General features: G+C 39.2%; 1 protein-coding gene across 3 annotated transcripts in view; it reads right to left on the reverse strand.

Annotated features, from left to right (window-relative positions):
* TMEM260 (transmembrane protein 260) overlaps positions 1-8,713 on the reverse strand; it is a 58,943-nt gene extending 50,230 nt beyond the window's left edge. For 2 of the 3 annotated variants that reach the window (XM_079912903.1, XM_079912902.1), the window contains exons 1-3: positions 8,353-8,620; positions 2,983-3,014; positions 2,103-2,254 (exon numbers count right to left, since the gene is read on the reverse strand). In XM_079912903.1, coding sequence (XP_079769029.1) covers positions 2,103-2,254; positions 2,983-3,014; positions 8,353-8,512 — 344 coding nt within the window. In that variant the 5' untranslated portion in view covers positions 8,513-8,620. Of the gene's footprint in view, positions 1-2,102; positions 2,255-2,982; positions 3,015-8,352; positions 8,621-8,641 lie in introns of those variants that run through there. The other variant, XM_079912905.1, reaches the window with a different exon arrangement.
* Positions 8,714-16,454: the final 7,741 nt, after the last annotated feature.

Genomic DNA, 16,454 nt, shown 5'->3' on the forward strand with positions numbered 1-16,454 from the left:
TTATATTCACAGAAGGAAGGTTTTAAAGGCTAGGTTCAGGTCATACGACAAATGAAATTGTAACAAGCCAGCTGACATTGTATAATGTCTTCTTCTACTGGATCAATAGGCTACTGTTAGTCCTATTACCATAGAGATGGCTTGCTCTTTCCTGAAGGGTGGCTATTGTTTGACAAAACAGATTTGCCACTTGAACTAGGTTGTTCCCAAAGGACGTGTACCTTGTCAATTATTTGTATTCAAAATAATGAAGTATTTTCATATTAAAAGTATGTAAGAGATAATGTTGTCAGGTCCCTTTTCAGAAAGAAAGCAACTTTTCCAAAGTACTAGATTACTAAAAGCATGCAAATATCCAATTTAGTCTATGAAGAGTTTTTGATTTAAAACATATGTCAGCAAGTATACAAATTTATCATTAAGACTGTATATTAAAAGAAAAGGGTCACAGGCTTGTGTGCTAATCTAAAACCCATTATAATCAAGCATAATAACTAATCAAAGCTATTTTAAAATGTGGACAACTCAAAGGAAAATTATTGTCCCAAACTATTCGGATTCTGGAAAGATAAAGATTTTTATATATGATTTTTACAGTGGTTTTTATGTGGAAGGGCATTGACAATTAATATAGTGGAAAACATGGAAAAGTTTTAGAAAACGAATCACTTTACTTGCTTAAGAGCTGGCTACAGCATTTAAATATATGTATATGTTGTAGAAATAATCTAAAATACAGATGAACTAACAAAACAAATACAAGTATTAGTTTTCTTTAAAATGTCTTTGTCTTAAATGTCTTGCGAAAACTCATACATTTAATAAAAGACAGGTAAGTTCTAAATTTCAACCTAGATATTTAAAAATAAAAAGTTTTTCTCTCAGAGAAAATGACAGTCTTAATTATAAAGGATCAGAAGGAACAATTCTAATAATGATTATTCTAATCATTTAGAAAGAGAAAGTATTCATAACACTAATTAATCCAAGCAGAAATGTTATTTTAAACATTTCATACTTAAAGATATGGCTATCACTGAAAACCTGTAAGACCGAAATAGAAACAAATTAAATAATACAGATTAAAGTTTAGTAAATGATCAACAATTACAACTTTAAATCTGAAAGCTTTCCACAAATAGATTTAATAGTAAGCTTTAGCCATAATTATTGTAACTTTTACCTTTCTACAAATAATCAAAAGGGAATTTACAAAGAATTTAGTCAAAGGGCAGTGATATGACAAATGTAAATAAAAACATTAGTCTCCAAAACTGACATCTGAAATTGTCTATTCAAATTATACTCTATTTACATACAAAAATTACTTGTTTTTATAATAAAATCTGCAATACTTTTTCAAAGAAATGTTCTAACTTGGTTTCCCCTTTGCAGGAAAAATAATTTGTATTTTTGACTATAATCCTTTTAGGCATAAGTTAGACTGAGTTAATACCGAAGGAGAGAGAAACAGCAAAGGCAAATGTGTTTAGCAATATCCTAAACTAATGACCTGTTTTTTTAAAAGCAGCATAGCCTTCCAAACTAAGAAAGCCTTCCATCATGAAGTAAGTGGTGTCTAATTCGCCTATCTTCCCTACAGCAATAATGGAACAAAGTGAAACCTTACTAAAACCACAACCCAAATTGATTTCCTTAGTTAACAGCCTCATTTCAAAAAGTATACATGTGCATATTTAAAATACAATATAATTAGGTATTAGCTCTGGACCTGATAGGCAGCTGCCCATCAGCAATACTATGAGTAATTAAGTGATATTTACCATTTACCAAAAGATGAACTTTATATTGTTGAATTAAACTGGCCCATCTGCATCTTCCTGAAATGACAAACCTTATTAGTTCTGCCTAACCAGAGAACTGTGATAATGAACTGGTGACACCTTCTCTCCGTTGTATGAAGCAGAACCAACTGTGTAATCATTTAAGCAGTCAAACGCATATGAAATTACTGTAAATTGAGAAAGTGAAATCACATGAGTGATTAGGAAAAACCATTCAAGCAACAAAAGATTTTTTTTTGTAATGTATGTACATAGGCCATCTCCAATTAGTCAAAATTAACTAATCAACTACTTTACCTGAAAACGGTGAAAAAAAGTAATGCTGCAGCTACTGCTCCAAATAAGCCACACAGAAGATTGACTCGGTAGGCAACCGAACCAAAAGGAAATAGTATAATTGCCAGTTTAGCCACCAGAGTGAACAAAGGATAGCCAGGAGGATGGGCAACCTAAGGGAAAATTAGCAACAGTCAGAAGGTTTTCATCTAGTAAAGGAAGAGTCACACTGGCTTTAATTGAAAAGCAGCGCTTTTCTCAGGCAAGTATAAAGATTAAGAGACAATGACTAAATGTTTGAATAGTGGTTTTCTATTGTAATCCTCTTGTGCCAATACAAATAAATATTTTCTTTAGTGGATTTGGCAGGGTCTATCACATGGTGTGTCACCTAGAGAAAGGGTGACATATTTCATTGTCAGTTCTTAAGCAGTTTGTTCTCTGGGTTCACAGTACATTAGGGTCATTTAAAAGGCTATTGAAAAAAAACGGGTTCTGAAATATCGTATTGGTTAGTAAGTTGAAAGACCACACTGCTATCGGATTACCACCATGCTGACAGTCCTAAGGTCTTGCCTAAAGGGATCATGCACCACAATAAAGTTTATTAAATAATAAACTTATTAAAACTGTTAACCCGATTTATTTTATTCTCCATAGCTTATACAAAATTTCGGGTGATAATAAGCCAGCTACTGTATATATAGTAAAGGCTTTGCTTTATGATTTAGTTTAATTGGATTTAAAACTTAAAGTAAATTGTCATGTACTGTACTTATAAGTTACTAAAAACTGGGGTTTGAAAATAAATTAATCTACTTTACTCCATGCTTAATTAAACTTTCTTAATTCCTAAAACTGTTAATGAGAGCATTGATTAAACAATAAAACTAATACTTACTCCAAGCTCATGTGCGGCTGTGATCAGTTCCCCTGTGAAAAAATAATGGAAAACCAATAATTACTATTCGAAAATGACACTCCTCCAAAGTTTTCAAAATCCAAATGCTTGCATTGGGGTTTTGCATTAATTTGACTGGATAAAACTGTAAATCTGTGGAGATTTAACAGCATGAAATAGTCTCAGAATATGTTCTCCCTTAGGTATTACTGAACAAACTATCTTTGTTAGTTTTTAATAACTGGTCAGTGTAAATATACGTGAATTCTAGTTTCTAAAAATGCTTATTTTAAGCAACAAGGTCCTATAGCATAGGGAACCATGTTCAATATCTTGTAATAACCTATAATGAAGAATATGTAATATGTGTAACTGAATCACTTTGGTGTACCCCAGAAACTAACACAACATTGTAGATCAACTATCCTTCAATTTAAAAAATATGCCTACTTTCCCTCCTGAAAGTTGTTTTCCCTTGCAAATATAAAAAAACTCTTACAGAGCATTAGTGTAAAATGCTGTATTATCCCTCAAGAATTTAGTACAAAACTGTCGGTAAAGATGCAACCTTATGATATGTAAAATGTGCAGACACTGGAGATTTGAACAGTCTATAAAATGTGCCATTCTGCCCTAAACTGACATTTGGATACATCCTCTACATTAATTATGTTGGCTATCTTTAAACAATTGCCAAATTCTTATTAACTCCAGGTTATTTTGGTAAGCTTTGACTACCAAAGTACATTTTTTTCAAACCAATAAATCATAATATTTACATAGTTCTTCGTAATTCCTCACCATTAGTAATTACTTCTAAAATTATGATGTAGTAATTCAGTGCTTATTTGTTAATACTTTAAGTATCCAGAGCACAGGGACTATTTCTGATTATCCCTATACACTTAATACAGTACAGTGTAAGAAATCAATCAATATTAATTGATGATTTATGAAAGTACTATTATCTATTGGGAAATGTATTAATGTCCATTTTCTATCCTTCAGTGGATATCAGTACTCTTCATTTCTACTGCCCTGACCGTATTTTAGACCCTTCCTCTCTCTGGCCTGGGCTACAGCGATAGCTTTGACCAATGTTTTATTCCAATTCATCTTCCTACTGAAATCACTAATTACTGCCATCCCCACTCCCCAGAGGTCAGATTGTTTCCTTAGACTAAAACTGCTCAATGGCTGCTCTCTGTGTACTGAATGAAGCTGATTCCTCAGCGTGACATGCAAGCCCTCTATGGCTTCCAGGTCCCCTTCCAAGGCTTATGTCCATGAAACCTATGCTCACCTTTGTCAGATCTGACTACCCACTGTTCCTCTGAATGGTCCTCTTTTGCACCTCTTACCACTCATTTTCTCATCCAGCATTCTCTCCTAAATCCATCAAGGCCTAGTTCAGTTGCTACCTTCTCAGTGACACCTTTCCTTACACATACCCTTCCCCAGCTTCACCCATCAGAATGAATCACTTCCTCCTCCTCCATAGAACCTGCTGGAACCTCTCTATTTAGCACTTAGATTGCCTTTTATTCTGGTTAGTTGTTCTCATTTGTCTTTTCCACTAAGTTGAAAATATCCTATCCATTTCAGGGTTCTGTCAAGACATCAGCACCTCTCCCTCCTCGTGCCACACAGAAAAGCCCTGCACCTAGAGACTGACAAAAAGACCTATCACGTTGTCATCCTTGCTACTCAAGACACCCCCATCTCAGCTTGAATGACTGCTCACTTCACAGAAATCCCGAGGGCACCAAAGACAGATACTGCTCACTTAAGTCATTTACTTAAGGACATCTTTGACGTTTACTGGAGATAGTCAAGAGCATCTTACAAGCCAAAGGCCCTGCTTGTATCTTATATAAATTGTTTATGGTTTTAAAATGTTTAAAATAACTCCTCCCTTTGTAGCTGTTACCAGTATTTTATAGTATTTCATAGTTTTACTCTAGAATGGGTTTGCTCTTTATGTCTTCAGTCCCAAATGGCTTTAATCAATTTTTGGTCTTTATATTTCTGTAGGTGCTATGAAGCACAGTTCAGTTCAGATTTCCAAGGTTGCTATTCATTCTCCTCCATTTAAAATGTACTTAGAATTAAATTTAACATTAAGAAAAATAGCCTATTTTCTCTAATTTCCTTTTACCATTGAAAAGTCAATATGCTGTTATTCTTTGCTGGAGTTGTTGGTAAAAAGATGAACCTGGAATGTGACTAACCTCCATCACCAACTCTTATCAAATGTGAAACTAAAATATAAATAGAAAAGATGCTACTATTCAAAGTCTATGAATGCACCCTTGATAAAAAGCTAAACACGACTCTTAAAATTGAATATGATACAAAAGAGAAAGTAAATATGATAAAAGGGTGCTTGCTTTCCCTCAACCCTTTACACTAGGGTTGCCTCAAATGTTAAGTCCTACTACAACCTGCATCAGAATTACCCAGATGCCTTTTAAAAATGAAGATTTCTTGACCATAACCCAAATCTGCCTATACTAAACCCTCTGGCATTGGGGCCCAAGTTTCCCAGGCAATTCTCCAGTACATTCAAGTTTGAGAACCACAGCTTTTTCATCTGGGACACAAATGGGTGGCAAGCTCAGAGTTGTTAGCAGAAGCTTCACCTTTACAAAACCCAGCTCCCTCCGTATTATACTTTTTATATTAATTATAAAATTATATTGTCATATATCAAGTGTGTTAAAGACAGTATCTTAAAAATATATAAACACATATATAAGCTAATTTATTTTTCCCAAGGATAACAAATAGAAGTGAAGGCTAGATTCCTACCCTTTCCTCTACAGGACCAGGAGTGCTCCTGCCCATACATCAACTATGTGTATCAAGCAGTGCAAAAACTAAACTTTGGCAAGGCCACACAATGCGATGGATTCATGGAGTGTAATTTAAGACTTATCAGGAAGAAGAATGCATGCTTTATGTTGGTTTTGAGATGTATTCTATTTATTGGTAAAAAAATTTTTCATAAACACAAAATTCAAAGAGAACAGTACATTCAACATATAAACAAAATCATCAGACATGATTATACAAATTTTACTGGCAACATTTGGAAAACAGTTTATCACTCCCAAAAATGAACATAGAAATATTAGAAGCAACCACTATTCAGCGTCAAACTAAACAAGTCACAATGCCTAAAAAGTCTGATAACTTAAAGTGAATAGATAACTTTATTCTTTTGGGGAAAAAAAACAGTATTAATAAAAACAAGGCAACAGCTGTAATAGGGGCGGGACAGGTGTGAGCTATAGCAGCCCCATTCAGCCATTGGCTGGCACTGCAGTGGGCCCCTCCTCCTCCCCATCTGTATAAAAGGAGCTCAAATTTGGATTGAGGGAAGATGTTTTTTGAGACACTAGTCAGCCATCTTCTCGGTCTGCTAGCTTTCCAATTCAAGTGGTTATTCCTTGCTCTAACAACACATCTCTCGATTTATTGGCCTGTCATGTGGTGAGCAGACCACGCTTGGGCTCCGTAACACAACTGTACATTTTAAATAGACTTTATCACTAAATACGTGATGACAGATTTAACAAAGAATTTAGAGCACAGGTTGGTTAAGAGAGCATGTTCTAAAGTCAGTCTACTTGGTTTCTTTCCTTGACGGCCTCTACTTTCTAGCTGTGTGATTCTGGACACAGCTTAACTGTTTTGTCATCTATAAAAATAAAGAAATTGATAGTACCTACCTCACAGGGTAGTAGCTGGGAGGATTAAAATAATTCACGTAAAGCACTTGGAACAGCACTGGCACGTAGTAAGTACTCAATAAGTGTTATTATTATTCATCCTAATTCCGTCCTTCAGGCTCAAACAACCATGGTAAAGAACTGTCAATGTTTTTTTGCAAGTTACAGAACTCCTCAACCTCTGAGTAATGCTCTCCAATGTCAAAACTCTCACAACTATAAAGCTATTTCTATTATTTAGTATAACCCTTAGAAATACGGTAACTCCGTTCCCCACTATACTAATGAAACATTGCTCCTATTTGTTCAATAGGACATGAAAGAAAGAGTCAAGGTAATGACGTGTAAAAGGAACATCAAGGATCCCCAGTGTGGTAGGCAGCCTTGAAGACGGCCTCCAAAGCTTCCCAACTCCAGTATTCTCACTGTGTAATCCTCTCGCCCTTGAGTGTGGGCTGACATATTGACTCACTTCCAAGAATAAAACAGGGCAGTGGTCTGTCACTTCCAAGATTAGGTTACGAAATGACAGAGCTGTCAGGCAGAGGTGCCATCTCTTCCTCTTGACAAAAGTCAGCTTACAGAGAAACCCGTTTGGCAAAGAGCTGGATGGGGTTTAGAAGTTAATCCTCGCTAAGCTGAACCCTGAGAGGACTGCAGCCCTACCCCATACCACGACAGCATCCTTGTCCTAAAAGCACCCACTTAAACTGCACCCAGATTCCTGATCAACAGAAAATGTGAAATAGTAAACGTTTTTTGTTTTAAGCCACTCAATTTGGGGGTATTTTGTTATGCAGGAACTAGGGCACTCAGTTTTTTTTCAGTCTATACATTCATGACCCAAATTTACAGCACCATTCTAACAAAATTACGGATCATTATTAGGCATTATTAGACGGTCAATTTGGCAGCAAAACAAAGCCTGCATCTTGTCTCTCATCCCAAATACATAACGATTATTCATGTGATTTAAATGGCCCACGGGTCACGCTTTTCAATAGAAGCAGCTTTAAGCCGCAACTGGCTTCCACCCTTTCAGGCGTTCTCCCGCAAATAGTCTGCAAGGCTGGTTCCTTTTCAACATTCAGGTTTCAACTAAAATATCACCTCCTCAGAGGCCTTTCCCAACTAGCCATTCTGATGGAGCCACTGCCTACCCCACTGTCAATCACATTTCCCTCTTACTGTCTCCATTAAATTCTCCCCACCTAATATGTTGCTGGCTATTCAGTAGTATTGTCTCTGCCCGCATTACAACACTCTCCAAGATACTTGTACACCACTCCTGTTAGTCTTTTTGTCTGGAACACGATAAGCACTCAGTAAGTAATGTTTGTGGACTAAAAAGGAATGGAAAGCAAAAACTCAGGTCCAGGAAAATGATCGGAGAAGTGGAGAGAGAGGTCGGTAAGTCCCATCAGGCGAAACCAACCAGCCCCGTCTCGAAAGCCTGAGAACTAAAGAGACCAGAATTACAGAAAAATTACACGAATGGAAACACAGATTGGTTCTGGAACGCAAAACCCTGCGGGGGCCCCGGCGGGTGGATGGAGGGGTCGAGCTGACCAGACCTCGTGGGGACAGTGCGGACCAGAGAAGGGGGGCAGGAGGCACGACCCTGAGAGTACGTTACCCGAGTCGCCCCCCGGCACCGAGGGGGGCAGCGTGAGGGTGAACACGGCAGCCACAGCGGCGAACACGGCGACGCCACCGCGGAGGCCCCCAGAGCGCCGCGGCCCCGCTCGGGCTGCCCGCCCCCCGGCCGGGCCCCCGCCGTCGCCATGGAGACCCATGGGCCAGAGGGGACCGAGGAAGGAGGACACGGCAGGCCCCAGGACTCGGGACAGCCGGGTATCCCCAGGCCGACGGGCGAGCGCGGCGCGCGGCGGCTTCCGGGTCGGGCCGGGCGTACGGGACCGCACCTTCTGCGCCGGCGCGGGGGGGAGAAAATGCGGGGTCTCGCTGGAGCCAGGCCCAGGCAGCCTTCTGGCGCCGTACCGCGCGCCAGGGTTTACAGAATTATAATATGCTTTCCACTAGCGCATCACAAGCGACAGTCTTCTTTTAAGAAAGGAAGCCTGGGCCCAGGGCCTCCGTCTCTATGGCCTCCCCAACTTCCTAGAGACTTGGTCGGGTCTGACAGAGACAGGAGCCGGGTTGCCAAGCGGGCGTGAGGAAGGGCCGCGACTGCCCCCTGCGGTGTGGGGTGGAACTACACGAGGGGCCCCAGACCGCCAGCCCGAGGGGACGTGTGCGCACAGTAAGTGCCGAGTAAGCCAATACATACATTAATCGCATGTTTACTACGAGTAATTATAAGCTCGTGTGCTAATTATTAAATCGCTGAGTTATTTTCAGAGAGATTAAAATAAGCTAGTTGGTCTATTTTGTTTCTTATAGCATGAGGAAAACTTGGGAGATAAGTTGAGAAACTTGAGTTTCTGTAGTAAAACAAATAATTTACACCGTGATAAAGTTGTCTCCTACTTTAATGAAGAGAAGTATTTAGATGAAGATTTGACCACACAATGGAAAATGAACTGAAGATACTGCATTTTCCAACTAGCTGTGATGCAAAAAAGAATGGGGACTCTTGGGTCACCACATAGCATGGCTCTTGGCGAGATCTTTAAGCTTACATTTTACATTATTATAGCAATTATTCTGGAGTGGGAGGAGAGGAGGGCAACCTCCCTGGAATGCATCTCAAAAGACACTGAAGATCAGTGACAATCTAAAACGTGTTACAAGCAATCTGACAGGAACATAGTCTCAAATGTAGAGTGACTAACACACTTGCATAGCTAGGCAGCCATTGTGTCAGCATCTCAGGTACTGCATAGTGCTTTCTCTGCTATATTGTAAGCCCTGGAGAGTAGGTAGGCAGCTTCTAAATGGACCCCCCAGTAATCCCTGACTCCCGGTATTCACTCCCTTGTGTAATCCTCTCTCCTTGTGTGTGGGAAGGATCTAGTGACTCACTTCTGTCTGTAATAGCATAAGGAAAAAGTGATGGATGTCACTTTGGAGATTAGGTTATAAAAGACCGACTTTTCATCTTGCCTGCCCTCCCCTTGGCGGGTGCTACCTCTCTTGCCCTCCCACTTGTTCACTCTGATGAAGCCACCTACCATGTTGTGAGGTGCTTTATGGAGAGGTCCACATGGCAAGGAACTGAGCGTCACCTCCAGCCAAACAGCCAGCGAGGCGCTGAGGCCCTCAGTCCAACAACCTGCAAGGAACTGAATCCCACTAATACCTCACGAGGGACCTAGGGAGCCGAGCCTTCCCCACGTAAGCCATGAGATAATGACTAACTAACTCCCTCCAAGACCTTGACTGCAGCCTTGACTACAGACCCTAATGCAGAGGACCCAGCTAAGTCTCACCCAGATTACTGTCCTGCAAAAACTGAAATAATAAATGTTGTTGTTTTAGTCCACTAAATTTGGGGTAATTTGTTGCTCAGCAATAGATTACTAAGACAGCCTGCCTTCAATTTTTCTGAAAGAACATGCCAGTGATTAATACTGACTGAGCCAAGCATATGCTTCTTTCCTTTTTTATCCATTTCATCTTTTGCTCATGAGCTTTATAAAAAAATAAGTTTTTATCATGGCAATTACTTTCAAAAGAGCATAATTATGGGACATCCCCGGGGGTGCAGTGGTTAAGAATCCACTTGCCAATGCAGGGGACAGGGGTTCGAGCCCTGGTCCGGGAAGATCCCACATGCCGCGGAGCAACTAAGCCCATGTGCCACAACTACTGAGCCTGCGCTCTAGAGCCCTCGAGCCACGACTACTGAGCTTGTGTGCTGCAACTACTGAAGCTTGTGCGCCTAGAGCCCGTGCTCCGCAACAAGAGGAGCCACCGCAATGAGAAGTCCGCGCACCACAACGAAGAACAGCCCCCGCTTGCCGCAACTAGAGAAAGCCCGCGCGCAGCAATGAAGACCCAACATAGCCTAAAATAAATAAATTTATTTTAAAAAATTTTTAAAAAAGAAGGGCTCCAAGTGATCCCTTAAAAAAAGCAGCACATAATTATTTGCCCATGTTTGAGAGGTAGAGCTCAGTGCTGGAAGTTTGAATTTGGGAGTTGTCATGTAAGGATGAGATGAATTAATAAGTTCACAGAGGCATAATGTAGGGAGAACAAGGTTGAGGTCAAATGTTAGACCACATCTTCATTTAGGGAATGGCAGGAGAAGAGGAGAGAACAGTGGAAGAGAGGGATGCACCACAGGGACCTAAGGATGAAATGATATCAGTGATGTATGTGTGGTCAGGTTGTCACAGAGAGGAGAAGGATGGTGAGGAGAGCCACATCTAAGTTTATGGGGCTTAAGTTTATACAATTTGGAGAATCGTGTAAGCAAAAGAATACAAAACTGCAGATACAAAATTAGGTATGGGCATTGGAAGGAGCTTGTGCTAGTGACGGGCTGTGAAAATTTTTTTTAATTGAAGTGTAGTTGATTTACAATATTGTATTAGTTTCAGATTCTTTTCCATTATAGGTTATTACGATATAGTTCCCTGTGCTATAAGTAGGTTCTTGTTTATCTATTTTATGTACAGTAGTGTATATCTGTTAATCCCCAACTCCTAATTTATCCCTTCCCTCCCCTTCCCTCCCCTTCCCCTTTCGTAACCATGAGATTTGGGCTGTGAAATTTAAGCTTTGTTAGCTTCATGGCTAATCTCCTTTGAGGATGGAGTTTCAGTAGAGTAGTACTTATGGAAACAAAGTAATAGTGGGTAAGAAGTGAGGAAATGGAAGAAGGGAAAATAGAATACATTTGCAAGAAGTTTGGCAGTGAGGGGAAAGAGAGAAGTAGTGTGGGAAGTCACAGGGATTGAAGTGTCAAATGGGTTTTTGGTAATCCAATGGAGTATTTGGAGAGAAATAGTGAGGAGATAAAGATGTACTGGAGCATGGAGGGGATGGAACCAAGGAGGGAAGAAGAGAAGAGATGAAAACAGAAAATGTTAGAGTTGTAGTTGTGTAAGAAAGAGGGAAACAGATGACAGTTGGACCTTATTCTTGGGCAGACTAGCAAAATATGCAAAGAGTATTATTTATCTGTTATGTATGCTCTGTTTCACTCCACAGTGGGTTAGAGACAGCTACTATAATACATACAGTGTGGCTTCCCTGGTGGCGCAGTGGTTAAGAGTCCGCCTGCCAATGCAGGGGACACAGGTTCGAGCCCTGGTCCGGGAAGATCCCACATGCCATGGAGCAACTAAGCCCACACGCCACAACTACTGAGCCCGTGTGCCACAACTCCTGAGCCTGCGCACACCTAGAGCCCTGGCTCCGCAACAAGGGAAGCCACCGCAATGGGAAGCCCATGCACCGCAACGAAGAGTAGCCCCCGCTCATCGCAACTAGAGAAAGCCAGCATGCAGCAACGAAGACCCAACACAGCCAAAGATTAAAAAAAAAAAAAAGAAACATACTGTACAACAGAAAAATATGTGGATCGTTTAGGATCCAACCAGAGAAACAGAACTAGTGGGAGATACATATTAGGAGATTTATTGCAAGGAATTGTCTCATGTGATTGTGGGGCTGGCTAGGCCAGTGTGAAATCCACAGGGAAAGCCAAGTCTAGCATCTACGGACAGTCTAGGGCTCCGCATTACAGCCAGGCAGAGGTGGGTGTCCCAGCTCCCCACCAGGCCTCCACTGATAGATACCTCCCTCAAATGGGAAAGGGGTAAGAGTGCCCGTGACTGCTCCCCCGTAGCCCCCGCCAACACGACACCACGGTGAGGAGAAGGCAGAGCGGGGAAGTGCCCTCCTTTTTCTGGGCACAAGTCCTGACTCTCCTCTAGGGTCCCTCTAACACCACCACAGCAGGGAGAAGACGGGCAGCTCATTACTGCTGGGTGGGTGGGAGTGTGTGTTCCCCACGTGGACTCCACTGATGCCATGGATGAAAGGTCTGGCTCCCTGTTCAGCCTTCTTTGCCATCAGCCTGGTGGGTGTGCTGGGGCGCCTGGAGAGGGTGGAGGTCAAGGTTCCCCACTCAGCTTTTGCTGGAATAGGGGTGGATGGCCACAGTTTTCTCTTTGGTTTCTGGCTACAGTAGAGAGTTATTTTCTAAATGTGTCTATCTTGCCTTTTCCTCGTCCTCTGACCAGGGAGAGCAGGCTTTTTTTTTTTTTTTTTGTCTGTGCTGTTGGTGTCTCTGGGTTGCTCACTTCTCTGGCACACGGTCTGGGCTGCACGAAGCAAAAAGAAATCCAGGGATCTCACCACCGTGTTGTTCTTCAGGTTTCAAGGCTCCTGTCTGGTCTACCTTATTCTCTCCACCTTTCCGTCTTGTTACGTTTGTCTTATATATAATATCCAGGGTGTTTAGTTGTACTTAGCAAGAGGAATAGGGGAAACTATGGCCACTCCATCTCTCTGGAAGCAGAAGTCCCTCCCCTTTGTTTTATTCTTTCTGAGCATTCAGAGCAGCTTCACAGATATTAATGCACTGAAATTCACCTGAAAATTTTGTCATTATCCCCCAAAACCCCACTTGAAATAAAGTCAAATGCATCTTAATCTTACAAATACCTGTGAAATTTTAGATTAGAAACAATAGAAATTAGATACATGGAATACTATCCAATAAGCCATCTACAATAGGACAATACAAGAAGATGCAAACATCCCTGTTAAGTGCCTTAGAAAAATAATTTTAAACATTCAAATATACTAGTAACCAAAGGAATTTAAAATAAAAGAAAGAAAAGCTATTTTCACCTTTCTAATTATCAAAGATTTTTAAAAATTGAAGTGTAGCTGATACACAATATTGTGTTAGTTTCAGGTATACAGCAAAGTGATTCAGCTATATATATGTGTGTGTGTGTGTGTATATGTGTGTATATATATATATATATGTATATATATACATGTATATATACGTACATGTATATATATATTCTTTTTCAGATCCTTTTTCATTATAGGTTATTACAAGACATTGACTATAGTTCCCTGTGCTATACAGTAGGTCCTTGTTGTTTACCTATTTTGTATATAGTAGTATGTTTCTGTTAATCCTAAATGCCTAATTTACCCCCCTTCCATTTTGGTAACCATAAGATTGTTTTCTGTGTCTGTGAGTCTGTTTCTGTTTTGTAAATAAGTTCATTTGTATCATTTTTTTTAGATTCCACATATAAGTGATATCATATGGTATTTGTCTTTGTCTGACTTACTTCACTTAGTTTGATAATCTCTGGGTCCATCTGTATTGCTGCAAATGGCATTATTTCATCCTTTATTATGGCTGAGTAATAGTCCATTGTATATATGTATTTTTTATATATATATATATAATACATATATATACACACACACACACATCTTCATTCATTGTCAGTGGACACTTAGGTTGCTTCCACATATTGACTATTGTAAATAGTGCTGCCATGAACATTGGGGTGCATATATCTTTTCAAATTAGAGTTTTTATCTTTTCCAGATATATGCCCAGGAGTGGGATTGCTGGATCATATGGAAACCCTATTTTTAGTTTTTAAGGAACCTCCATACTGTTCTCCACAGTGGTTGCACCAATTTACATTCCTACCAACAATGTAGGAGGGTCCCTTTTTTCCCCACCCTCTCCAACATTTACTATTTGTAGACATTTTGATGATGGCCATTCCAAAGATATTTAATATCTCTAGAGTACTGGTGATAAAGGAATTTGGTATAACATTTTATAGGGCAATATACCTATGTGTATCAACAATCTGTAAGATACTCATATAATTTGACCTAGAATTGTGAGTAAATATATGAAAATGTGTTCAACTTTATTAGTAAGCAGAGAAATGCAAATTAAAACCACAATGGGATACTACACACTTACCAGATTAGCAAAAATGAAAGTCTAACTGTATATAAAGTCGGCAAGCATGTAGAACAATGGAAATGTTAGCAGGAGAGCAAAATGGTACAACCACTTTGGAAAACAAACTTTTTTTTCTAGTAAAGCCGAAGATATGCAGAGCCTACAACTCAGCAGTTCTACTCTATGTTTGTGCCTAGAGAAGCCAGGAGACAGATACAAAATATTTATGGCAATATTGTTCCTAAGAGCCCCCAAATAGGAATGACCTCAGACACTCATCAACGCTGGAATAGAGAAATAAATCCTAGCATATTTATACAATGAAATACTGTATAACAACGAACAAACTACAGCTAGCTACCATGGAATAATATAGAGGACTCCCACAAAAAATAGTGAGCAAAAGGAACAAGTGATAAAACAATATACACAGAATGATTCTAGTTATTTAAAGTTGAAAGATAAATAGTTTAGAGATATATTCATAGAGTTTTAAACTATAAAGAAAAAAATCATCTCAGATGTTGAGACAGTGGTAGTTACCTCTAGAGATGAGTGGGCGCTTTGATGGGAAGGGGTACATTTGGGCTTTATGTGCTATTCTGTTCTTCAGTGTTTCTATTCTTGACTTGAGTGGTGGCTACATGGGTATTTCCTTTATAATTATTCTTTTTTGATTTTTTTTGGTTTAAAATAAATTGCAGTCTTTAATAAATCAAAATCACAATACCAGCCTAACGAGTAATCCAAAAAATGGTATTCTAATGATGACAGACATGGGAAGTTCCACTGTCCTATAATTATTCTTTAAACTATTTATAAATATATACTTTCCTATCTATATGATATATCTCATGATTAAAAAAAGTAGACAGGAGGGAAGGAAGATTGCAGAGCTGTTACCTAATGGATAGTTTTGTAATGAATGCTAGCAAGAATATTACCCTGAGTTAGCATGCAATAACTCATGAATATTTCTGCATTTGTTTAGTTCCCTGTAATATAAGTGGTTATATGGAGGTGTTTTATACTTAAGGAAAATAACTTTCAGCATGAAAGTAAATTCTCTTCCAAAATCCCTTCTGGTGATATAATATAATAGAGTACTAAACTCTCTCATGAAACCAATTTACTTTTTAAACATAAATTTTGTGAATTGTGCTTCAATTTGGCAAAAATCTTTGGCAAAAATAAATACTTGGTTTCATAGTCTGGTATCTGTGAGTATTCCTCAAAGTTTTAATGAACCAATTTTTTTTCTGACAAAACTCTAAGATATCACACAAAAAAGGAATATTGTTTAAAGGCACAAAAGTAAACAATTAAAAAAGCTAAACCTACAACTATCAAAGTTAGAAGTGGAGGTGAGGATTGTAGCAATGAGCCACATCCTCATTGTGTCTGGGGACTAATAGATAATGTCTTAAAGTGATAAATCAACAGATCTTCTAGAGACCTATTAGTTAGGGAGGTAATCATGGGAAGAACCAAAATCAGAAAAGGTTAAAAGTGGTTGCCTCTGAGACAGGAGATGGGGAGGGGAGAAGTAGGATGGGAGATATAGGTTTTGTTACAGTTGTTCTGCACTACTATATATTTTGCCATCTGCATTGTATTATTTTGATTAAAAAAATAGGAAAATATTTGTAAAGGAACAAATGAGAATGAAAAAGAAAAAGCCAAAACCATAGCTTTTTTTGAATTAGAGATTGTAATATATGTGAAGAGCCTGAAACATAGTAGGAGATATGTAAATATTTGCCCTAAAGCAATTGTTTCCTGTTTGAATTACATGTTATTTATTTATTTTTCTTCCAGTTTTATTGAGATATAATTGACGTACAGCACTGGATAAGTTTAAGGTG

This window comes from Stenella coeruleoalba (genome assembly GCF_951394435.1).
Source record: "Stenella coeruleoalba genome assembly, chromosome: 2".
Lineage (NCBI taxonomy): Eukaryota > Metazoa > Chordata > Mammalia > Artiodactyla > Delphinidae > Stenella > Stenella coeruleoalba.